The sequence below is a fragment of the Oncorhynchus mykiss genome, chromosome 7, assembly GCF_057628025.1.
Source record: "Oncorhynchus mykiss isolate SJ-2025 chromosome 7, ASM5762802v1, whole genome shotgun sequence".
Taxonomy (NCBI): domain Eukaryota; kingdom Metazoa; phylum Chordata; class Actinopteri; order Salmoniformes; family Salmonidae; genus Oncorhynchus; species Oncorhynchus mykiss.
The window spans coordinates 43,991,179-44,018,511 of NC_143028.1; the positions used below are offsets into that span (position 1 = coordinate 43,991,179).

General features: G+C 45.1%; 1 protein-coding gene across 2 annotated transcripts in view; it reads left to right on the plus strand.

Annotated features, from left to right (window-relative positions):
• Positions 1–24,768, plus strand: part of tafa4b (TAFA chemokine like family member 4b) — a 53,506-nt gene extending 28,738 nt beyond the window's left edge. The window contains exons 4-6 of one of the 2 annotated variants that reach the window (XM_036983444.2): positions 809–964; positions 20,695–20,819; positions 23,574–24,768. In XM_036983444.2, the coding sequence (XP_036839339.1) occupies positions 809–964; positions 20,695–20,819; positions 23,574–23,585 (293 nt within the window). In that variant the 3' untranslated portion in view covers positions 23,586–24,768. Of the gene's footprint in view, positions 1–808; positions 965–20,694; positions 20,820–23,025 lie in introns of both variants that reach the window. The other variant, XM_036983443.2, reaches the window with a different exon arrangement.
• The last annotated feature ends 2,565 nt before the right edge of the window (positions 24,769–27,333 follow it).

A 27,333-nucleotide genomic window follows, 5' to 3' on the forward strand; every position in this document is an offset into this window, starting at 1 on the left:
AGGTTAGCTTACTAAGGTCATTCAACTCAGGGTTGAACTTTTAAACAAATCTGACTAACAGTAAATGTAACATACCGTAAGTGGGTTTCTTTGGAACATTTACAGACCGTTTGTTGTGCATGTTTAAACGTATTGAGTGTAAACCCACACAAGGCATCTGTGTCAAAATGAAAACTGCTGATAGTTACAATAATCAATAAGAAATAGCCCCCAGAAAGTTAAATCTAGAGAGTTAAACAGAAGAGTAAAACTGTTAAGCTTCATTATGTGGAGAGTTTGGTGTATTGTGTTTTGGGAGGAACTCCAGCAGAGAGCAGGACAGAGCTCCAGATGCTTGTTAAATGCTGCCTCACACAATATGGACGCGGTTTCTCTACTGCTATCAGGTGGTTAATAATTTTGACTTAGAGAATTCCACTGAAAACCAACCTTTTGTTTGTTTATTTACTTAATTAAATAATGTTACTGGGATTTTCTTTACAAGATAACCCTGCACACAATGAACGGGCAGGTGTTTAATGTTAATGATGCTGTTGAGCTAAGAATGGACCAAAATATTGGCATAAATGCATAGTCTTATATTGAAAGTGAAACTGTCTGCATCTTTAGAATAATTCCTGGTGTTTATACAACTGTAAATAATTCAACAGTTTTTTCTATTGTATAAACTCCGAATACTCAAGGGTGGCTTTTTCCTTTCTTGTATTTCAATAAGATGCTTTTTTAAATGTATATGTTGAAATAATACTGTACTACTGCAACCACATTGAATACTCTCTCTGTCTGCCTCCCTCTCTCTGTCTCTCAGCCTCCTACCAGGTGAAGCAGGGGACCTGTGAGGTGGTGGCCATCCACCGCTGCTGTAATAAGAACAAGATTGAGGAGCGCTCTCAGACCGTCAAGTGCTCCTGTTTCCCAGGCCAGGTCGCTGGCACAACCAGAGCCAGGCCCTCCTGTGTGGAAGGTAAACGTACATTGTGTGTGTGTGACCTGAAGAAGATCCTTGCAGGATTGATATGTTGTTTGTTTATCAATACAGGTACGTGGTGGAGCCTATGAGTGTGTGGGCTCTATTTATTTCATACCGGCCCTACAACCCCCTAAAGGATATGTGTGGGATCACACTTGACTACTGTGTGTGTATGTGTGTGTGTTTGTGTGTGTGTGTACATGTGTGCATATGGCACAGGAGGTTGGTGGCACCTTAATTGAGGAAGACGGGCTATCGAATACATATAACACATGGTTTCCATTTGCTCTGTTCCAGCCATTATTATGAGCCGTCCTCCTCTCAGCAGCCTCCACTGGCATGTGGGTGTCATTTATTTGAATTTGCATATACATGGATGTTAGCAATGTATACCAACGTAGTCTTAGAAGCTGTTCTGACAGTGTAGATCCCATCAGAGCTGTGTTTGAAGGACTTGTTGAAATATTTACCACACAGCCAGACTAAGCCACTTCCTGCATGGACAGGAAGCTGGCACACACTCTAATAGTCTCACAAAGTGCTTTAGTTCTCTACCTCATGATAAAGTGGGTGTGGATTTCTCTATGGTGCAGCCTGTCCCCCATCCTGTTTATAGTAGATCATGTAACATTAAAGGCTCGGGCCACAGCAGGCTAATGCAGGTAATGGAAGATCACTCTGCAGTGTCGCCTTCCTTCTCTTATCCTCTAGAGGAATACGACAGGAGAGGGAAATATAGCACATCTGGCAGCCTCCGAAGGTTTGGCCCAAGGCCTGAAAAAAAAAACACAATTTAAAAGGGCTCATTTAATTTGGGAAAGCATTCCATTTCACATCAATTCAGGCCTTTCGACCATACAGTATGTCAGATGGTAATAGAAAAATAATTTTCTGCTCCCTCGCACCCTGTCATATCTCTAGACTCAATATTGTTGAATCAGGTTTCCACAAATAAAACCCTTAGGAAAATAGATTACATTTCATTATAAAAAAAGATTGCGGGACAAAAGTGTGTGTTTGTGTGTGTGTATGTGAGAGAGACAGAGAGAAAGAGAGAGAGAGAAAGATGGAGAAATGGAGCAAGAGAGTGCAAGGCGAGGAGTTATGAAGGGGATGGTGTTGTCTTAGCGACGATAGAGAGAGAAAACCCAGGAGTCATTTTGATCGACCTTGCATTTTGCCTGTCTATGGCGTTGAGGGTTTCCGCTCTTGAGGGAGAGACAGAGCCTCTGAGTGTCAACTGACCCTCATCAGACAGGCCTCCCCTTCTCCCTATCCCCTGGCACATATACACACACACCCTAACTCTGTCGCACAGCCAATCCAGATGAATTAACCCCCCTCCAGTGGGAAACAGATAGTTGTCCCATATGTGAGCGGAGCGGATGAATCAAACAGAACCTGCAGGGACTGGTGAAGTAACCTCAGGCTCTAGCTTTAATGTCTCTGTTTAGCTTCTTCCATGTTTTTTTCTCTCCTGTTCTAAGAAAGAGGTTGTTCTGCGCTGGTCAGCTCAGTTCCAGTGCAGACTGAACTTCCAGTCACATAGCTGCTTCATGTCTCAGATACAGATGTGGAGACCTTGGATGGGGGCTTTTCCATTGTACTATATATGAATAACAAGCGTATAGTAATGATGGGAGATTTTTATAGTAAAGCATCTTGCAGTAAAGTTCAGTTGTTATTTGGAAATTCTGTATTTTTTTTATGACAAACTACTGTAACATTGTCAATGTTCAACAAGACTTGCTGAAACTATTGCATAGGGACCACGCTATGTACGGTCATGTGAATGCATTTTCACAGAGTTTCTGCTAAAGAGTGACTAAAATTTAAATGTATCCCTTTTCCCTCACCTTAAACATATGAGCTACAGTTCCTATGACTAACCAATAGAGGGCACTGTTCAACAGCCATTTGTCTTAGAAGTGCCTGCTGGTACCCAAGGCTAGTTTTCTCATGTATCTTTTATTTTTTTACCTGATAGGAAACTTAGTAAATATAAATAATATAAATATATTTTTAAGTATCTTAGATATTGGTTTAGAGCCAAAAATGTAATAAATGAGAATTCTGGAGAAAGCTGCAAAACCCTGAAAAAATACAAATATAGTACTGTACATTCAATACACAGAAATGCCTTTACCCCTCACTACATCCCACATGTCTAACCCTCCTAATATAAGAAAATGCCCTAGAGAGCTATTCCACTGCGGACATAGCTATTAAACATCATTAGAGCTGTGCGAGGCACTGTGTCCTCTCAGGCAATGGACAGAGAGAGGCTCTTTCCAGTATCCTCCATTTTGTTCTGGTTTAGTCCCTCTTGGGGTACCTCTCTATATGAGAGAGCTGCTTGGACTGAAGAGGAGCCCTGAGGACTCCAGTGTGCTGCTGTGTTTAACGCTGACCCTCGGGTGTGGTCAGGGGTCTCAGAGATAGCCCTTTGGAGAGAGCCTTCTGGGGGCCATCTGCAACACTGAATAATGCACTGTTGTGACAATTTATAAACTGAAAAATAGCCATATGCTGTAACAGTACAGTTCTTTTTTTTTATCTCTCAATCTCATTCCCTCCCTAAATGTATGTAGGCCTATATGGTTAGATAGATAATGACTGTAAAGGTGAAAAGCAGTTAAAATATGTCTTGTTTACCACAGTCACACTGTCTCCACTGGGCCTGACAGCTCAGAGTTATAAAGTACCCCAGGCAGAATGATGTCCCTACTGTCACCAGCCAGATGGCCGTCCCCTCACCTTTTAATTTAATACCAGTGATGAGTGTGGTAAGGTTTAGATGAGGGACATCTCCATTATCTGTAAAATACTGTACATCAATTTCCAACAGCTCTTCATTGCAAAGACATTCTGAAAAACCATATTATTGAGACAGGTGTGATGAGTCACAGCACCCAGTAATGGAGCACACCATTCATCACACCTCTCTCGATAAATATGCATTTTTGAAAATGTGTGGCTGTACAGAATTTTGGTCAATTTTGATCAAAAGTGTAGTTACGGCGGTTTGCCTTTGTAGGGCAGAATGTTGTGCTCCATTACCGGGTGTTGTGAAGTCTGACCTGATATCATTAAGCCAGCTTGTTCAAGACCAACGGCTGACATTTTCCTGTCTCACTGTATCAGAAATCTCACAGCTTTCTTCATCTCCTCTTTTCTTCTCTTCTTCGGTTCTGTCAGGTGCGTGAATGAGGACCCAAAAGCGAATTAACAAACAGAGTTTCTTTAATGATGAACACACGTGGGCTCAGATGGACAGGTAGATTCCGACAGGACAGGACAAGGTTGCAGCAAACACGATGATAGTCTGGTTCAGGCATGAGTAACACAAACGAGAATCCGACAAAGACAGAAGCAGAAACAGAGAGAGATATAGGGACCTAATCAGAGGGAAAAAGGGAACAGGTGGGAAAAGGGGTGAATGAGGTAGTCAGAGAAGACAAGGAACAGCTGGGGGAAAGAGGGACAGAAACGGTAACCTAGTACGACCAGCAGAGGGAGACAGGGTGAAAGGAAAGGACAGAAAGACACAACATGACAATACATGACAGTACCCCCCCACTCACCGAGCGCCTCCTGGCGCACTCGAGGAGGAAACCTGGCGGCAACGGAGGAAATCCTCGATCAGCGCACGGTCCAGCACGTCCCGAGAGGGAACCCAACTCCTCTCCTCAGGACCGTACCCCTCCCAATCTACGAGGTACTGGTGACCACGGCCCCGAGGACGCATGTCCAAAATCCTACGGACCCTGTAGATGGGTGCGCCCTCGACAAGGATGGGGGGGGGGGGGGGAAGACGAGCGGGGGCGCGAAGAACGGGCTTGATACAGGAGACATGGAAGACCGGGTGGACGCGACGAAGGTATCGCGGAAGAAGAAGTCGAACTGCGACAGGATTAATGACCCGAGAAATACGGCACGGACCAATGAACCGCGGGGTCAACTTGCGAGAAGCCGTCTTAAGGGGAAGGTTCTGAGTGGAGAGCCAAACTCTCTGACCGCGACAATATCTAGGACTCTTAGTTCTACGCTTATTAGCAGCCCTCACAGTCTGCGTCCTATAACGGCAAAGTGCAGACCTGACCCTCTTCCAGGTGCGCTCGCAACGTTGGACAAAAGCCTGAGCGGAGGGGACGCTGGACTCGGCGAACTGAGATGAGAACAGCGGAGGCTGGTACCCGAGGCTACTCTGAAAAGGAGATAGCCCGGTCGCAGACGAAGGAAGCGAGTTGTGGGCGTATTCTGCCCAGGGGAGCTGTTCTGACCAAGACGCAGGGTTGCGAAAAGAAAGACTGCGTAAGATGCGACCAATAGTCTGATTGGCCCGTTCTGCTTGACCGTTAGACTGGGGGTGAAAGCCGGAAGAGAGACTGACGGAAGCCCCAATCAAACGGCAAAACTCCCTCCAAAATTGAGACGTGAATTGCGGACCTCTGTCCGAAACGACGTCTGACGGAAGGCCATGAATTCTGAAAACATTCTCGATGATGATTTGTGCCGTCTCTTTAGTAGAAGGAAGCTTAGCAAGGGGAATGAAATGAGCCGCCTTAGAGAACCTATCGACAACCGTAAGAATAACAGTCTTCCCCGCTGACGAAGGCAGTCCGGTGACAAAATCTAAGGCGATGTGAGACCACGGTCGAGAGGGAATGGGAAGCGGCCTGAGACGGCCGACAGGAGGGGAGTTACCGGACTTAGTCTGCGCGCAGACCGAACAAGCAGCCACGAAACGACGCGTGTCATGCTCCCGGGTGGGCCACCAAAAACGCTGGCGAATGGAAGCAAGCGTACCCCGAACGCCAGGGTGGCCGGCTAACTTGGCAGAGTGAGCCCACTGAAGAACGGCCAGACGAGTAGGAACGGGAACGAAAAGAAGGTTCCTAGGACAAGCGCGCGGCGACGGAGTGTGAGTGAGCGCTTGCTTTACCTGCCTCTCAATTCCCCAGACAGTCAACCCGACAACACGCCCCTCAGGGAGAATCCCCTCGGGGTCAGTGGAGGCTACTGAAGAACTGAAGAGACGAGATAAAGCATCAGGCTTGGTGTTCTTAGAGCCCGGACGATAAGAAATCACGAACTCGAAACGAGCGAAAAACAGCGCCCAACGCGCCTGACGCGCATTAAGTCGTTTGGCAGAACGGATGTACTCAAGGTTCCTATGGTCAGTCCAAACGACAAAAGGAACGGTCGCCCCCTCCAACCACTGTCGCCATTCGCCTAGGGCTAACCGGATGGCGAGCAGTTCGCGGTTTCCCACATCATAGTTACGTTCCGACGGCGACAGGCGATGAGAAAAATACGCGCATGGGTGGACCTTGTCGTCAGAGAGGGAGCGCTGAGAAAGAATGGCTCCCACGCCCACCTCTGACGCGTCAACCTCGACAACGAACTGTCTAGAGACGTCAGGTGTAACAAGGATAGGAGCGGATGTAAAACGATTCTTGAGGAGATCAAAAGCTCCCTGGGCGGAAACGGACCACTTAAAGCACGTCTTGACAGAAGTAAGGGCTGTGAGAGGAGCTGCCACCTGACCGAAATTACGGATGAAACGACGATAGAAGTTCGCGAAGCCGAGAAAGCGCTGCAGCTCGACGCGTGACTTAGGGGCGGGCCAATCAATGACAGCTTGGACCTTAGCGGGATCCATCTTAATGCCTTCAGCGGAAATAACAGAACCGAGAAATGTGACGGAGGAGGCATGAAAAGTGCACTTCTCAGCCTTCACAAAAAGACAATTCTCTAAAAGGCGCTGGAGGACACGTCGAACGTGCTGAACATGAATCTGGAGTGACGGTGAAAAAATCAGGATATCGTCAAGGTAAACGAAAACAAAGATGTTCAGCATGTCTCTCAGGACATCATTGACTAATGCCTGAAAGACAGCTGGAGCGTTAGCGAGGCCGAAAGGAAGAACCCGGTATTCAAAGTGCCCTAACGGAGTGTTAAACGCCGTCTTCCACTCGTCCCCCTCCCTGATGCGCACGAGATGGTAAGCGTTACGAAGGTCCAACTTAGTGAAAAACCTGGCTCCCTGCAGGATCTCGAAGGCTGAAGACATAAGAGGAAGCGGATAACGATTCTTCACTGTTATGTCATTCAGCCCTCGATAATCTATGCAGGGGCGCAGAGACCCGTCCTTCTTCTTGACAAAAAAAAACCCCGCTCCGGCGGGAGAGGAGGAGGGGACTATGGTACCGGCGTCAAGAGCTACAGACAAATAATCCTTGAGAGCCTTACGTTCGGGAGCCGACAGAGAGTATAGTCTACCCCGGGGGGGAGTGGTTCCCGGAAGGAGATCAATACTACAATCATACGACCGGTGTGGAGGAAGAGAGGTGGCCCTGGACCGACTGAACACCGTGCGCAGATTGTGATATTCCTCCGGCACCCCTGTCAAATCACCAGGCTCCTCCTGTGAAGAAGAGACAGAGGAAACAGGAGGGATAGCAGACATTAAACATTTCACATGACAAGAGACGTTCCAGGAGAGGATAGAATTACTAGACCAATTAATGGAAGGATTATGACAAACTAGCCAGGGATGGCCCAAAACAACAGGTGTAAAAGGTGAACGAAAAATTAAAAAAGAAATGGTTTCGCTATGATTACCAGAAACAGTGAGGGTTAAAGGTAGCGTCTCACGCTGAATCCTGGGGAGAGGACTACCATCCAGGGCGAACAAGGCCGTGGACTCCCTTAACTGTCTGAGAGGAATGTCATGTTCCCGAGCCCAGGTCTCGTCCATAAAACAGCCCTCCGCCCCAGAGTCTATTAAGGCACTGCAGGAAGCTGACGAACCGGTCCAGCGTAGATGGACCGACAAGGTAGTGCAGGATCTTGAAGGAGAGACAGGAGTAGTAGCGCTCACCAGTAGCCCTCCGCTTACTGATGAGCTCTGGCTTTTACTGGACATGAAGTGACAAAATGACCAGCAGAACCGCAATAGAGACAGAGGCGGTTGGTGATTCTCCGTTCCCTCTCCTTAGTCGAGATGCGGATACCTCCCAGCTGCATAGGCTCAGCTCCCGAGCCGGCAGAGGAAGATGGTAGTGATGCGGAGAGGGGGGCAACGGAGAACGCGAGCTCCTTTCCACGAGCTCGGTGACGACAATCAACCCGTCGCTCAATGCGAATAGCGAGTTCAATCAAGGAATCCACGCTGGAAGGAACCTCCCGGGAGAGAATCTCATCCTTTACCTCTGCGCGGAGACCCTCCAGAAGACGAGCGAGCAAAGCCGGCTCGTTCCAGCCACTGGAGGCAGCAAGAGTGCGAAACTCAATAGAGTAGTCTGTTATGGAACGATTGCCTTGACATAGGGAAGACAGGGCCCTGGAAGCCTCCTCCCCAAAAACAGATCGATCAAAAACCCGTATCATCTCCTCCTTAAAGTCCTGATACTGGTTAGTACACTCAGCCCTTGCCTCCCAGATTGCCGTGCCCCACTCACGAGCCCGTCCAGTAAGGAGAGATATGACGTAGGCGACACGAGCAGTGCTCCTGGCGTAAGTGTTGGGCTGGAGAGAAAACACAATATCACACTGGGTGAGGAACGAGCGGCATTCAGTGGGCTCCCCAGAGTAACACGGCGGGTTATTGAGTCTGGGCTCCGGAGATTCGAAAGCCCTGGAAGTGGCCGGTGGATCGAGGCGGAGATGGTGAACCTGTTCTGTGAGGTTGGAGACTTGGGTGGCCAGGGTCTCAACGGCATGTCGAGCAGCAGACAATTCCTGCTCGTGTCTGCCTAGCATCGCTCCCTGGATCTCGACGGTTGAGTGGAGAGGATCCGAAGTCGCTGGGTCCATTCTTGGTCGGATTCTTCTGTCAGGTGCGTGAATGAGGACCCAAAAGCGAATTAACAAACAGAGTTTCTTTAATGATGAACACACGTGGGCTCAGATGGACAGGTAGATTCCGACAGGACAGGACAAGGTTGCAGCAAACACGATGATAGTCTGGTTCAGGCATGAGTAACACAAACGAGAATCCGACAAAGACAGAAGCAGAAACAGAGAGAGATATAGGGACCTAATCAGAGGGAAAAAGGGAACAGGTGGGAAAAGGGGTGAATGAGGTAGTCAGAGAAGACAAGGAACAGCTGGGGGAAAGAGGGACAGAAACGGTAACCTAGTACGACCAGCAGAGGGAGACAGGGTGAAAGGAAAGGACAGAAAGACACAACATGACAATACATGACAGGTTCATCTTGAAGCACATTCCCTTCAGGCTTTATATGGGAATTACTGGAGACTGTCTTTAGCTGTGTGTTGGTTAATAAAGGTGGTGTTGGAGTTGGAAGCAGAGAGTGGAACGCCCCCTTATGACTTCCTTCTTGCTGGGCAGCTCTTAGATCCAGTTTATGGGGTTGAATTCATAATGACCAATAAGCAGAGGTCAAGAAGATCACTTCCATTTATCAGGACACACCGTGGGGATGTCCACGTGGAGAGATTGGCGGTCGGTGCCAGCGCTGGATTATACTGCATTATTATACAACATTAACCCGTGTCAAAGTCAGCTTTACCAGCGTGAGTCAATATGGGTGTAAATCAAGCCATTTCATTCTAACAGAACGGCGTGAATGGATTTAGATTGTTATCGCTGAGTTTGGCTTCCAATGGTGGAGAACTCGTCTTAAGGTGCTGTGTTTTTGAACCCTCCACCGGAGGGGGTTTAATTCACTTGTATTGGCTGTGTGACAGGGTTAGAGTTGTGTGTATGTGTTTGTGTGCGTGTGTGTGCACATATGTGTGTGTGTATGTGTGACAATGTGAGTGTAAATCTGAGCAAGTATCTACAGTACCCTTCAAGTTTGGATACACCTACTCATTCCAGGTTTTTTTTATACAGTGCCTTGCGAAAGTATTCGGCCCCCTTGAACTTTGCGACCTTTTGCCACATTTCAGGCTTCAAACATAAAGATATAAAACTGCATTTTTTTGTGAAGAATCAACAACAAGTGGGACACAATCATGAAGTGGAACGACATTTATTGGATATTTCAAACTTTTTTAACAAATCAAAAACTGAAAAATTGGGCGTGCAAAATTATTCAGCCCCCTTAAGTTAATACTTTGTAGCGCCACCTTTTGCTGCGATTACAGCTGTAAGTCGCTTGGGGTATGTCTCTATCAGTTTTGCACATCGAGAGACTGACATTTTTTCCCATTCCTCCTTGCAAAACAGCTCGAGCTCAGTGAGGTTGGATGGAGAGCATTTGTGAACAGCAGTTTTCAGTTCTTTCCACAGATTCTCGATTGGATTCAGGTCTGGACTTTGACTTGGCCATTCTAACACCTGGATATGTTTATTTTTGAACCATTCCATTGTAGATTTTGCTTTATGTTTTGGATCATTGTCTTGTTGGAAGACAAATCTCCGTCCCAGTCTCAGGTCTTTTGCAGACTCCGTCAGGTTTTCTTCCAGAATGGTCCTGTATTTGGCTCCATCCATTTTCCCATCAATTTTAACCATCTTCCCTGTCCCTGCTGAAGAAAAGCAGGCCCAAACCATGATGCTGCCAACACCATGTTTGACAGTGGGGATGGTATGTTCAGCTGTGTTGCTTTTACGCCAAACATAACGTTTTGCATTGTTGCCAAAAAGTTCAATTTTGGTTGCATCTGACCAGAGCACCTTCTTCCACATGTTTGGTGTGTCTCCCAGGTGGCTTGTGGCAAACTTTAAACAACACTTTTTATGGATATCTTTAAGAAATGGCTTTCTTCTTGCCACTCTTCCATAAAGGCCAGATTTGTACAATATACGACTGATTGTTGTCCTATGGACAGAGTCTCCCACCTCAGCTGTAGATCTCTGCAGTTCATCCAGAGTGATCATGGGCCTCTTGGCTGCATCTCTGATCAGTCTTCTCCTTGTATGAGCTGAAAGTTTAGAGGGACGGCCAGGTCTTGGTAGATTTGCAGTGGTCTGATACTCCTTCCATTTCAATATTATCGCTTGCACAGTGCTCCTTGGGATGTTTAAAGCTTGGGAAATCTTTTTGTATCCAAATCCGGCTTTAAACTTCTTCACAACAGTATCTCGGACCTGCCTGGTGTGTTCCTTGTTCTTCATGATGATCTCTGCGCTTTTAACGGACCTCTGAGACTATCACAGTGCAGGTGCATTTATACGGAGACTTGATTACACACAGGTGGATTGTATTTATCATCATTAGTCATTTAGGTCAACATTGGATCATTCAGAGATCCTCACTGAACTTCTGGAGAGAGTTTGCTGCACTGAAAGTAAAGGGGCTGAATAATTTTGCACGCCCAATTTTTCAGTTTTTGATTTGTTAAAAAAGTTTGAAATATCCAATAAATGTCGTTCCACTTCATGATTGTGTCCCACTTGTTGTTGATTCTTCACAAAAAAATACAGTTTTATATCTTTAATTTGAAGCCTGAAATGTGGCAAAAGGTCGCAAAGTTCAAGGGGGCCGAATACTTTCGCAAGGCACTGTATATATTTTTTTTACTATTTACATTTTCTACATTGTAGAATAATAGTGAAGACATAAAAACGATGAACTAACACATATGGAATCATGTAGTAACCAAAAAACTGTTAAACACATAAAAAACCATTTTCAATTTGAGATTCTACAAAGCAGCCAGCCTTTGCGTTGATGACAGCTTTGCACACTCTTGGCATTCTCTCAACCAGCTTCATGCCAGCTTCCAGTCACCTGGAATGCATTTCAAATAACAGCTGTGCCTTGTTAAAAGTAAATTTGTTGAATTTCTTTCCTTAATGCGTTTGAGACAATCAGTTGAGTTGTGACAAGGTAGGGTTGGTATACAGAAGATAGCCCTATTTGGTAAAAGACCAAGTCCATATTATGGCAAGAACAGCACAAATAAGCAAAGAGAAACAACAGTCCATCATTACTTTAAGACATGAAGGTCAGTCAATGTGGAAAATGTAAGAACTTTGCAAGTTTCTTCAAGTGCAGTCACAAAAACCATCAAGCGCTATAATGAAATGGCTCTCATGAGGACCGCCATAGGAAAGGAAGACCCAGAGTTACCTCTGCTGCAGAGGATAAGTTCATTAGAGTTACCAGCCTCAGAAATTTCAGCCCAAATAAATGCTTTACAGGGTTCAAGTAACGGACACATCTCAACATCAACTGTTCAGAGGAGACTGTGTGAATCAGGCCTACATGGTCGAGATGCGGCAAAGAAACCACTACTAAAGGATACCAAGAAGAAGAAGAGTCACGAGCAGTGGCCATTAGACCGGTGGAAATCTGTCCTTTGGTCTGGAGTCCAAATTTGAGATTTTTGCTTTCAACCGCCATGTCTTTGTGAGACGCAGAGTAGGTGAACGGATGATCTTCGCATGTGTGGTTCCCACCGTGAAGCATGGAGGAGGAGGTGTGATGGTGTGGGGGTACTTTGCTGGTGACACACCTAACCTCCATGACTACCACAGCATTCTGCAGCGATATGCCATCCCCTCTGGTTTGCGCTTAGTGGGATTTGTTTTTCAACAGGACAATGACCCAACACACCTCCAGGCTGTGTAAGGGCTATTTGACCAAGAAGGAGAGTGATAGAGTGCTGCATCAGATGACCTGGCCTTCACAATCACCCGACCTCAACCCAATTGAGATGGTCAGGAATGAGATGGACCGCAGAGTGAAGGAAAAGCAGCCAACAAGTGCTCAGCATATGTGGGAACTCCTTCAAAACTGTTGGAAAAGCATTCCAGGGGAAGCTTGTGAAGAGAATGCCAAGAGTGTGCAAAGAAAGCTGTCATTAGGCAAAGGGAGGCTACTTTGAAGGATATAAAATATGATATATAGTTAGATTTTTTTTAACACTTTTTTGGTTACTACAGGATTCCATATGTGTTATTTCATAGTTTTGATGTATTCACTATTATTCTACAATGTAGAAATAGTAAAAATAAAGGAAAACCCTTGATTAATAGGTGTGTTCAAACTTTTGACTGGTACTATACTTTCTATACCCGTGTGAGGAGTCATCTTTTTCTGTGTTGTATTTGCTGTTTTTGTAGCTTAAACAGTATGTTAAGTTCATCTTGGTATCTGACAAGTCTATTATTCAGGTGTCTGTGTGTGTATGTGTCTGTGTGTGTGTGTGTGTGTATTTGTCTGCATGCTTGGTGCGTGTGGGGCACTTGAACACAGATAGGTTTTTACTTAATCATTTCTGAAAGAGATGGATGCCCCTTTTCTGCTATGACTGTACAGAGAGTCCAGTGAATGGAACGACTCGTACGCCACAGGGGCTTCTGCTGCTGAATCCTATTTTGGAAGTCAGCCAGTTGTCTCACCCTTTCTGTCCTCCCCTGTTGAGTGGAGCAAATTAAATCCATGCCCTCCGTGTGTGTGTGCATGTGTGTCCGTGTGTGTTTGAGCAAGCAGGTTCTCCAGATAGCCTTTAAATGATGTATAAGGACGTAGAACCATTAGTGTTAAGCTTTTACGTCCAACATGTATAGTGCCTCCCACATGCATGCACTGCTCATATACAGTACACATGGGGACTGCTCATATACAGTACACATGGGGACTGCTCATATACAGTACACATGGGGATTGTTCATAAACAGTACACATGGGGACTGCTCATATACAGTACACATGGGGACTGCTCTCATATACAGTACACATGGGGACTGCTCATATACAGTACACATGGGGATTGCTCATATACAGTACACATTGGGACTGCTCATATACAGTACACATGGGGATTGCTCATATACAGTACACATGGGGACTGCTCATATACAGTACACATGGGGACTGCTCATATATAGTACACATGGGGACTGCTCATATATAGTACACATGGGGACTGCTCATATACAGTACACATGGGGACTGCTCACATACAGTACACATGGGGATTGTTCATATACAGTACACATGGGGACTGTTCATATACAGTACACATGGGGACTGTTCATATACAGTACACATGGGGACTGCTCATATACAGTACACATGGGGACTGCTCATATACAGTACACATGGGGACTGCTCATATACAGTACACAAGGGGACTGCTCATAAACAGTACACATGGGGACTGTTCATATACAGTACACATGGGGACTGCTCATATACAGTACACATGGGGACTGCTCATATACAGTACACATGGGGACTGCTCATATACAGTACACAAGGGGACTGCTCATAAACAGTACACATGGGGACTGTTCATATACAGTACACATGGGGACTGCTCATATACAGTACACATGGGGACTGCTCACATACAGTACACATGGGGATTGTTCATATACAGTACACATGGGGACTGTTCATATACAGTACACATGGGGACTGCTCATATACAGTACACATGGGGACTGCTCATATACAGTACACATGGGGACTGCTCATATACAGTACACATGGGGACTGCTCATATACAGTACACAAGGGGACTGCTCATAAACAGTACACATGGGGACTGTTCATATACAGTACACATGGGGACTGCTCATATACAGTACACATGGGGACTGCTCATATACAGTACACATGGGGACTGCTCATATACAGTACACAAGGGGACTGCTCATAAACAGTACACATGGGGACTGTTCATATACAGTACACATGGGGACTGCTCATATACAGTACACATGGGGACTGCTCATATACAGTACACAAGGGGACTGCTCATAAACAGTACACATGGGGACTGTTCATATACAGTACACATGGGGACTGCTCATATACAGTACACATGGGGACTGCTCATATACATTACACAAGGGGACTGCTCATATACAGTACACATGGGGACTGCTCATATACAGTACACATGGGGACTGCTCATATACAGTACACATGGGGACTGCTCATATACAGTACACAAGGGGACTGCTCATAAACAGTACACATGGGGACTGTTCATATACAGTACACATGGGGACTGCTCATATACAGTACACATGGGGACTGCTCATATACAGTACACAAGGGGACTGCTCATAAACAGTACACATGGGGACTGTTCATATACAGTACACATGGGGACTGCTCATATACAGTACACATGGGGACTGCTCATATACAGTACACATGGGGAATGCCGGTATAAATTAGCTGTCAGCTACATCTGGTGCAACACATCACTTCACATATTCTGAGACTTATGATTTGTTGTACATTGTTCCTACCAAATAAACGTAATAGACAAATAAAACATGTGAACCCCCTGTCCTCCCACAAAAATGCACACACACACACACACACACACACACACACACACACACACACACACACACACACACACACACACACACACACACACACACACACACACACACACACACACACACACACACACACACACACACACACACACACACACACATCTACCCCCTGCCGCCACATACTCCCCAGAATCTATGATGATTTATACACATGCATAATATCACATAGTTGTATTCACAGTGAGTTCAACCCCAGCCTTTGTTAAGTACTATTTGATGAACACTCTAAAAGCCTCATGCTTGGTTGCGTTTTGTATTTTGCCTTTGTTGTCCAATGGGAGCTAAATTAGTCATTGTAGCCCACAAAAAAATACATACAGTAATCTGACTTGTCTGCTGTTATGTTTACAAGATATGTAGGGAGAGGTTGCATAACTCTAATTGAAGTTGAATTCTAAATTATCTATTGCTATTCGTATTTTTACATTACTCAGGTCACGTAACCTACATTAGCGTTGAATGTAACAGAATCATAATATATTATGTCATGTTTTGTTTGTGGTGAAAACGAATTATCACGCATTAGACCTGGAACACAGACGGAAACAGACCTGCCCGCAGCAGATGGGCCACTGTTTTTCATCCATTCTTTCACCAATAAAGACCTTTTAGCAGCTAGCAGACAGGAATGAGACAGCCTATATGACTGTGTGTGTGTGTGTGTGTGTGTGTGTGTGCGTACCTGCAGAGATCAATGTTTTGTGGGACACTCATTTTGTGGCTGTTAACATGTTGTTAGCACAGTATAACACAAACACATATAAGTTAGGATAGTTTACTCTACGTTGCCATGGGTGATACTTCCCACAGTGCAGGACTTTCCGTAGGAGAACAGAAAAGAGCAGCTGCAGTTTCATCTTTGTCCACATGATGTCAGAAACATTTCAACACCAACGGTAGCAGGATTCATGGAAGCAAAAAGGAACAAAGGAAAACTGTGGTACCATCCAGTTCCGGGTGCTAACGTACACACATACACACACACACACACACACACACACAATCACACACAATCACAATCACACACACACACACACACACACACACACACACACACACACACACACACACACACACACACACACACACACACAAACACACACACACACACACACACACACACACACACACACACACACACACACACACACACACACACACACACACACACACACACACACACACACACACACACTTAACCTGATGTTTTGACAGGCAGTGAATTCAAAGATGGATTGAATCTGCTGTGACCTGTGACGTGTCAGTGTTGTGGTGGATGGACATCATCTCTGTCTAATCCTCTAGCTAGCCTTTAGGCATGGCTCCCCCACATACCCTGTTTAGAATCACCCCCTGAGACTAGCAACACAGCCAGGGATTTGGGAAGACAACACTAATTTGCTCCCTATCATGGCATTCACAGAAGTCTCCATTAACAATATCATTTGATTTACTTAATAACAACTGCTCTCAACAGACATACTGAGACTTCTTGAAAAGGTCTAGACTCATTTCTGAGTGAAGCGTCAGCAGTCAGTTGTTTAAATGACACGTGGAGTATGGCTTCTGGATGGTAACTAGCTATAGTAGTCAGATGTTTAATGGCACGTTTAGTATGGCTTCTAAATCAAATCAAATGTCTTTATATAGCCCTTCTTACATCAGCTGATATATCAAAGTGCTGTACAGAAACGCAGCCTAAAACCCCAAACAGCAAGCAATGCAGGTGTAGAAGCACAGTGGCTAGGAAAAACTACCCAGACAGGACAAAACCTAGTAAGAAACCTAGAGAGGAACCAGGCTATGAGGGGTGGCCAGTCCTCTTCTGGCTGTGCCGGGTGGAGATTATAACAGAACATGGCCAAGATGTTCAAATGTTCATAAATTACTAGCATGGTCAAATAATAATAATCACAGTAGTTGTCGAGGGTGCAACAAGTCAGCACCTCAGGAGTAAATGTCAGTTGGCTTTTCATAGCCAATCATTGAGAGTATCTCTACCGCTCCTGCTGTCTCTAGAGAGTTGAAAACAGCAGGTCTGGGACAGGTAGCACGTCCTGTGAACAGGTTAGGGTTACATAGCCGCAGGCAGAACAGTTAAAACTGGAGCAGCAGCATGGCCAGGTGGACTGGGGACAGCAAGGAGTCATCATGCCAGGTAGTCCTGAGGCATGGTCCTAGGGCTCAGGTCCTCCGAGAGAGAGAAAGAAAAAAAGAGAGAAAGAGAGAATTAGAGAGAGCATACTTAAATTCACACAGGACACTGGATAAGGAGAAATACTCCAGATATAACAGAATGAACCTAGCCCCCTGACACATAAACTACTGCAGCATAAATACTGGAGGCTGAGACAGAAGGGGTCAGGAGACATTCTGGCCCCATTCGATGATACCCCCGGACAGGGCCAAACAGGCAGGATATGACTCCACCCACTTTGCCAATGTACAGCCCCCACACCACTAGAGGGATATCTTCAACCACCAACTTACCATCTTGAGACAAGGCCGAGTGTAGCCCACAAAGATCTCCGCCACGGCACAACCCAAGGGGGGGCGCCAACCCAGACTCAACCCACTCTAGATGGTAAATAGCTACAGTAGCGACACACTGCTCTGCTCTCTGTGAATTAATGGTGGTAATTCTGTCGATAGACTATCAGACTAATCACTGACTGCTGACGGAGAGAGATGGATCTCAGTTATACCCATCTGTCTCTGGGAGAAGAGATTCTGAGAAATGTGATTCTTATTTCCAGGCATAGATCCCAAACTAAGTTGCTTTACTGGCATACATCCCTGACATGATACATGGATGAGTAAGTGCAGTGCACCTTACATGGTAGCCTATGAACCGAAAGGTTATCTGACCCTGCTTGTCATCTACAGTATGAACATTAGAACACCTTGAAAAACAATCTAGCCTTTAATGGCCTTGTACTCTTATCATGTCTACTGGGCTCAACCAGAAGAAGACTGGCCACCCCTCAAAGCCCGATTCCTCTCTAGGTTTCTTCCTAGGTTCCTGTCTTTCTAGGGAGTTTTTTCTAGCCACTGTGCTTCTACTTCATCTGCATGGCTTGATCTTCTGGGTTTTAGGCTGGGTTTCTGTATAAGCACTTTGTGACAACTGCTGATGTAAAACAGGCTATATAAATACTTGACTAGTCCATGTCAGCACCTCTCAGGAATTCCCTTTATTACCGTAGTTCATCAGCGCTCCTCTAGGTATTCTGTTGTTGCTATCCATCCAACAGCCCTTGGCCATGCCATGACATCATAAGCTATTAGCCACTCCCGTCCATTCTGCAGAATGACAGGCAGGTCTGCGATGTCACAGACTCCCGGCCCACTCCGTAGAACGTGAGATGAAGTCTCTGAGAACTCCAACTCTAATGGCTCTTCTTCAGGCCATGCTCATTAGCTCTAAATAACATGGTGGTAGCGTAAAGCACCACGGCAGACACCATAATGGCAACATTAACGACCATTACACAGCCATTGGTTTTTAGAACCCTTTACTGCCACTGAGCTCGTGCATCATAACAGCATGTTCTCTGGAGTGCCCTGCCAGGCTAAGCGTAATTTATTAAGGGGACTCTTAGTCTTCGTAAATGGTGTCATCCTCTCTCCCTTGTTTATGCTCTCTCTGTTTCTCTTTTTCTCTCTCTCTCTGCGTCTATCTCTTCCTCTCTTTCACCCTCAATGTCTCTCTCTCTCACTCACGCTCTCTCTTTTGTTCTCTCTCTTTCTTTCTGTGCATTCATTCACTCCCTCACTCATTGGAAAGAAGCAGTCTTGGTGAACTCCTCCAGTCATCTCTATCTCTCTCAGTCGGGGGTTCTTACACGACGCTTGAGAGGATTTGCTCGTGTTCTTTTGCATAATTCCATTTAAAACCCATTTTGCTGCAGATTTCACCCCTTCTCTTCCATTTCTGAGGAACAATCGACTGTAAAACAGGACTCGATGGGAGACTCCCTCTAAACCACAATCATTTGCCTCTTTTAATTGATTGGCCTATCAAAGCTGGATACGTAGTCGAGAGTACACACCATGACTTCCCCATCCCAGTAGTGAAGAAGGAAGAATAGATGGATAGAGACAAATCTTCCCGCCTGGTTTTGGCCGCCTAGCCGTGGATCACTGACTGTGATGGATCACTGACTGGCCTGGAAGGGTGGACAGTACAAGGCAGAGCAGTATGAGTGGACAATCAGAGTGAGAGGAAAAGGTTCTGTGTCAGTGCCTATTGGGCTGATATTTATTGTTAAAGGAGACGTTCATATTTTTTTCCTACCAAATCCATATGTTGGTTGATTTCACTTGGTTTTGAGAAACGTACCCCAACCAGCGATAGACTTCCTCATGCTCGTTCTGCAGTACCAAGAAGGGATAAAACATGAACAAGAGCAACAAAAACACCCAAATATGTCCTTTTAGAAATGGCAACGCTCTCAGTATAGTAATGCAGGTCTTTAGATGTTGTACACATGAAATTGTGTCATTCCGAACTTTATCCGTTATGGTACATTCTATCTTGCTCGATTCGAGCAGTTTCCCCTATCCATCTGTGATACATCTCAGCGTGCCTGCTGAGATGTAGGGAAAAGTATGACTTGAGTTGCACAAAATGGAATATAACGCTGTGGATAAAGGTCGGAATGACACAATTTCACGTGTACAACGTCTAACAACCTGCAGCACTATACTGAGAGCGTTGCCAGTTCTAAAAGGACGAATTTGGGTGTTTAATTTTTATTTTTTTTATAGCTTTTGCTCTTGTTTTATCCACACCCTGGAACTTCTCCTTAACATCCAACATGTCATACACATACTGTTCTTTTGGTGGAAAGACACATCTGTTTGTTTGTCTATGAACGTTGTTGGAACTGTGTGTGTGTGTGTGTGTTTGCTTCATTGTATTTGAGAAGTGATTGAATGTCATGTTACTTTTGTCTGATCTGACATCATACCAATGAAATAGATCATCTTTAACTATGTCTTGAACAGACACCTTTCATTTTATATTGAAGTATTTCATGGTTGTAATTGGTACACACCAGGTGATACTGATGTGACACGCACAAGCCTAGGTAAATACTATATCTGATTCTTGATTCAAATACCATCTTTTATGCATAGATTCCTGCCAAACATAGTGGGCCCCCCAATAAATGCAGACTTGGCATTGAAAGGTTTCCATTTCACAATGTTCACTAAATAAGATTTTATAATAGAATGATGCTATATCAATGGGTAAAAACATGCTGATTGTGGCTGAGCCAATCTACTCCTACTTGCAGATTACTCTCCCCTCTATAGAATCTATTCCCTCCATACTAACCATGGCAGTTTGCTTCTGCACATTGCTCTGCCCTGTACTGTCCACCCTCTCAGTATCAGGTCTCAGGTGCTCTCTCTCTACCCTCTTCTCCAGCCTCCATCGTGATTCAGAAGTGGTGGTGTCAGATGAACCCCTGCATGGAGGGAGAGGAATGTAAGGTGCTCCCTGACCTCACCGGCTGGTCCTGCAACACTGGAAACAAAGTCAAAACCACCAAGGTGAGAGGACAGGGCCCTTTTCCATCCTCTGTGTGAGTGTGTGTGTGTGTGTGTGTGTGTGTGTGTGCGCGCGCGCGCGCGTGTGTGTGTGTGTGTGTGTGTGTGTGTGTGTGTGTGTGTGAGAGAGAGAGAGAATAGTGGGAGAGAGAGATGTTTCTTGGCTTGACACTATTTTTTCCTTTGGTGATACTGAAGAATACTTGAGCTTCTATGATTATTAATTAGCAATTAAATCAATACAGTCTTTGATAATGACAAAATAATATACTTTCATGAATCAATATGCAATCTGAAAACATCAACAAAAGAAAGTATCCTATCAGTATTTACAGCAGAATGTGTCCAATGATGAACCCATGAAGTCCACACAGTACTTAGGAAAAGCTTGAGGAACCCATGAAGTCCACACAGTACTTAGGAAAAACTTGAGGAACCCATGAAGTCCACACAGTACTTAGGAAAAGCTTGAGGAACCCATGAAGTCCACACAGTACTTAGGAAAAGCTTGATGAACCCATGAAGTCCACACAGTACTTAGGAAAAGCTTGAGGAACCCATGAAGTCCACACAGTACTTAGGAAAAGCTTGAGGAACCCATGAAGTCCACACAGTACTTAGGAAAAGCTTGAGGAACCCATGAAGTCCACACAGTACTTAGGAAAAACTTGAGGAACCCATGAAGTCCACACAGTACTTAGGAAAAGCTTGAGGAACCCATGAAGTCCACACAGTACTTAGGAAAAGCTTGAGGATGTTAAGGTGCGTGAATGAGGACCCAAAAGCGAATTAACGTAAACAGAGCTTCTTTAATAACAAAACAAACGTAGGCTCAGATGGACCGGCAGATTCCGACAGGACAGGACAAGGTTGTAGCAAACATGACGATAGTCTGGTTCAGGCATGAATAACACAAACAAGAATCCGACAAAGACAGGAGCACGAACAGAGAGAGATATAGAGGACTAATCAGAGGGAAAAAGGGAACAGGTGGGAAAAGGGGTGACGAGGTAGTTAGGAGGAGACAAGGAACAGCTGGGGGAAAGAGGGGGAGAAAAGGTAACCTAATAACGACCAGCAGAGGGAGACAGGGTGAAGGGAAAGGACAGAAACAAGACACAACATGACAATACATGACAGAGGAACCCATGAAGTCCACACAGTACTTAGGAAAAGCTTGAGGAACCCAAGAGGTCCACACAGTACTTAGGAAAAGCTTGAGGAACCCAAGAGGTCCACACAGTACTTAGGAAAAGCTTGAGGAACCCAAGAGGTCCACACAGTACTTAGGAAAAGCTTGAGGAACCCATGAGGTCCACACAGTACTTAGGAAAAGCCTGCTATTTCTATCACATTCTCCAGCTTGAGTAACGTTTGATGTCAATTGTATTGACAACCTTTCTCCCATACAGCATCTTGTCTCAATTAAAGTCTTGTAAAACACACTTTTAAGATGAGGAAGCTTACACTTGTTTTCATATTTTAGAAGTTTAGGTACAGTAGTGTATTAGGATAATCCTCTAAATACAGGATAGTTTGGTCAGAAAGAGCCAATAAAGCCCCAATGTATGTGACATAAATGGGAAGTCCATGGAAGAAAAGAGCCAATTGTCTGTGGAGCCCCAAGTGAGCAATGTTTGCAAAGATCTGAAAAGAGGGATGGAAAATGCATGTCATGGAAAAAACAAAGCTGCACATAATGTATGTACAGACTGTAACAGTAAACCAGACAATCAGAATGCTAATCATTGTTGTTTATATGAGATAAATATATTTAAATGAAAGCCCTTCACATCCGTTCTACAGTAATATTTTGATGTGTGGAAGTTATTTGCAGGACCAACTGATGGACGGGGGTGTGGGTGTGTGTATTGTGGGATGGTGCAGTTGTGGTTTACTCACAGGTGAAATATAAAAAGAAGAACAGTTGTAAGGAGCACACAGGCACTGTAAGAGTAATTACTCAGAGAGACGGAATAACAGCAGAACATCTGTCACATTCATTAGAAAGCATTATGGCTAGGGGATCCATGGAGGCTTTCAATTTAAGTCCTAATTATATTGGTGAGGGGGATATACGGGAGGATGAATGGCCGCTAAGAGACTGCCGTTAGAATGAATAACCCTGGGTCTCTGAACAACTGAAAGACTGATATGTGAAGTCATCACCATCCTCTATCGCTTTTTCTCTCCCTCTTTGACTGTCTAGCTAATCAGCTGTTGAGGGAGGGTGAGGGAGCGAGGGGGAACCGTGCCTCATCAACGGACATGAATTCTGCATTTGCTCAGTGTGGAACAGGAGCACAGCTATTAGGAGACGTGGTGGCAGATGTCTCAGGAGATTGCTGCAACGAAACCGACTCCACGGCAACTGTTCCTTCCAGCGTCTCGTTCCCTCTCCCCATCTCCCGCTATCTGTGACCTTCTTTCTGTCCCTCTCTATCTATCTCCGTGTTCGATGTGAATGTGTCACGCAAACTCTCTTTCTTTGTCTGTCTGTCTGTCTGTCTCTCACTCCCACGTTGCAGGGGTATAGATGCCTGATGGCCCTGTAGAATGAAGGTTATCACTAACACAGTGGAGAAACAGGTTCATAGACGTCAGTTCCCTCTACCATCATTGGAGGGGGGCTGCGGGAGGTTTTATTTCGTAGATGTGCACGCTGTGTCATTTGCTAAGTCCCTCAAAGATAATTGTATGTTTCTGTGTCACTGGTTCAACTCGCTGATCTTCTGTTCTTTGCTTTCTCTTTCATAGGTCACACGATAGCAAGAGAATCACTGAGCAGCGACCATCACCAAGTCTCTCTACCGTTAACTCCATATGTAAAGAAAGGACGGCACTCATATCTGAGACACTTAGACTGCCGACTGACGGAAGACTGTAAGTCATCTCATAATACCAAGCTGTGACAAAAACTACAGAACATATTTAAAAAAAACACTCTCTGATGGACCGAGACACCGAGATACAGTGTCAAATGTAATGCCCAAAACTGCTATGGACTATAGACTTCATAGAAACAAAGGGTGTATACTTTTATGGACGATAAAGACTCCGTCTGAATACTTTTGAGGAGCATCTGAAGTCATTCGCCTGTTAATAAACAAATAGGGAGATCCAAAGAGGTGGTTTTGACCAGTGGCCCGAGGAGGAAGTGTAATCGATGGCTGTTTTGACGAAGCATTTGTGGATGTGTTGGCACCAGAGCCGCAGACAGTGTGTCAGTGTGTGTTTCTATGGCTCTTGGACTGGATCCTGAACTACTCTGATTATAGAATGGAGTGTCGCTGCTCTATCAGGAGGACTTTCTATTCCTGAGGGGAGGAATACGTCACTCGTGAATCGCAAATTATTGTCAAATTACTCGTGGGTCAACTCATTACCATGGAGATGTTTCGATTAATTTAACAGTTCTAATTAGGGTTGCTAAGAAGGATCATAACAACATATAAAAAATGTAATGTAAGATCTTTGCACTAGTAGAAGACCGTTTTAGGAATGTTTTGTTTTCCTAGTTATTTCTCGTCTTTTGCTGGTGATGTCACATTAAATGAAAGAGAGGAAGATATTTTTAAAGAGTTTTGCCTCTGATGCTGTAGAGATGACACAGCCCTTCTCTCTGGTATAGTTGCAGGTTATTACAAGTTATTCCATGGCTCAGACTAAAGGTATAGTTCCCTTTGAACATATTTAACTATATACTCCGATTCATTGATAACAAGCAAGTAATCTGGACATCATTTGGTCGGTCACTGACTCTCTAGATCTACAGGTTACTTTCTAGTTTTCCATAAAATAAGGTAAATGTGTCATTTGTGGGAACTAATCCTTTAAAGAGTATTAAATGCTGCTTGTCACTAACTGTGGACTGTCCAGAAAGCTGAAAGTCGATCCCTGTGACATCTCTTATGTAAACTGTAAAATAGAGCGCCCATAAACCATTAAAACATGGTTCTGCTTGTGTCGTGTTTCAGTTTGACAAGGAAATAACATGTTTTTAATCTCTAACTAATCCTTCTCTCCATCCATTTTTTTAAACAATATTTTTGGTAATGCTCTATTTTTACAGGCTGCTGTTCGCTTGCATTTTCATCTAAAATGTTTTCCCTCTCCTTCGATCTTCTCATACCCCCCCCCATCTCTTTCTCTGCATCTCTCCCTCTCTCACTTTTTGGTCAGACACGGGGCCAGGCCTGTGATGGCTGCCTTTCTCAGAGTGAGAGGAGAGGCCCTTCAGACTGGCTGCTTTGAGAGCTATGATAAATCTATTTGAGCTGTTGCGTTTCCAGTGCTGAGCCATGGGCCAGAGGGAGCTGGGGACAGGAGGGCTAGTGGCAGCTCCACTCTCTCATTACACAGGCCTGGATCGCACTAGCCCTCTCCCGGGACCACTGACTTGTATTTTTAGGTTCTACTGTATAAGGGGCCTTATTGTCACAATGCCACACTCCGTCCCTCCTCTCTCAACTCCAATGGTACATTTAAATTTCACACGTGTGCCTGCAGACACACACACACACACAGAGAAAAACATATTGTACTAAAACACAATTTGAAGAGAGTGTAGATTGTTTGTACTCTTAATGTCTTGTGTTTGCTGTGCAAAATTAAGCCAGAGAATGCCTCTCTTTCTCTCCCTCCTCCCCCTCATTCTCTCTCTCTTCCTTTCCTCATCTTCTTGCTCTCTGGAGGGATGTTTACTGGGCTGTGGGCTGTAGAAGAGCCAGGTGTCTGGATCCGTCCTACACGGCTCTCTGCAGCAAAATCAATATTTGAGGACAATTTGCGCGCCGCTGCTACCTGGTGGCCGGGGCCTGACACTGCAGCTCCAGTCAGACTTGGAGAGGGAGAGATGAGACCTGTCTGACGACTGTCATAGGCAACCCATCTCAGGTCACTATTATTTCACTGGGAAACTGCACAGCGCACCATATATACAATTACCACTGCTGTGGAGCAGAGACATGTCTGCAGCAAATAGAGGAACTGCTTTAGGCAATAGCCAACAGCTGAACACAGCCCTGTGCAGGATGCATTGGCCCCATTCAATAACCAGGTGGGTTATTGAGAGTCACCTCTCTTTTACTGAATGATTTTAATACAGTGGGAAACCATGATAAGACATTAAATAGTAGAAAGAAAGAGTGTCTCTCCGTGGGCAGGTGTCTGAACTGAATGTCTGATTGCAGGATAAATGTCCCGTGGTGATTGGTCCCTTTAACCTCTGTGGGCAGGTGTCTGAACTGAATGTCTGATTGCAGGGTAAATGGCCCGTGGTGATTGGTCCCTTTAATCTCTGTGGGCAGGTGTCTGAACTGAATGTCTGATTGCAGGATAAATGTCCCGTGGTGATTGGTCCCTTTAATCTCTGTGGGCAGGTGTCTGAACTGAATGTCTGATTGTAGGATAAATGTCTCGTGGTGATTGGTCCCTTTAATCTAAGTGGGCAGGTGTCTGAACTGAATGTCTGATTGCAGGGTAAATGTCCTGTGGTGATTGGTCCCTTTAATCTCTGTGGGCAGGTGTTTGAACTGAATGTCTGATTGCAGGATAAATGTCCCGTGGTGATTGGTCCCTTTAATCTCTGTGGGCAGGTGTCTGAACTGAATGTCTGATTGCAGGATAAATGTCCCGTGGTGATTGGTCCCTTTAATCTCTGTGGGCAGGTGTCTGAACTGAATGTCTGATTGCAGGATAAATGTCTCGTGGTGATTGGTCCCTTTAATCTCTGTGGGCAGGTGTCTGAACTGAATGTCTGATTGCAGGATAAATGTCTCGTGGTGATTGGTCCCTTTAATCTAAGTGGGCAGGTGTCTGAACTGAATGTCTGATTGCAGGGTAAATGTCCCGTGGTGATTGGTCCCTTTAATCTCTGTGGGCAGGTGTTTGAACTGAATGTCTGATTGCAGGATAAATGTCCCGTGGTGATTGGTCCCTTTAATCTCTGTGGGCAGGTGTCTGAACTGAATGTCTGATTGCAGGATAAATGTCCCGTGGTGATTGGTCCCTTTAATCTCTGTGGGCAGGTGTCTGAACTGAATGTCTGATTGCAGGATAAATGTCTCGTGGTGATTGGTCCCTTTAATCTCTGTGGGCAGGTGTCTGAACTGAATGTCTGATTGCAGGATAAATGTCCCGTGGTGATTGGTCCCTTTAACCTCTGTGGGCAGGTGTCTGAACTGAATGTCTGATTGCAGGATAAATGTCCCGTGGTGATTGGTCCCTTTAACCTCTGTGGGCAGGTGTCTGAACTGAATGTCTGATTGCAGGATAAATGTCCCGTGGTGATTGGTCCCTTTAATCTCTGTGGGCAGGTGTCTGAACTGAATGTCTGATTGCAGGATAAATGTCTCGTGGTGATTGGTCCCTTTAATCTCTGTGGGCAGGTGTCTGAACTGAATGTCTGATTGCAGGATAAATGTCCCGTGGTGATTGGTCCCTTTAATCTCTGTGGGCAGGTGTCTGAACTGAATGTCTGATTGCAGGATAAATGTCCCGTGGTGATTGGTCCCTT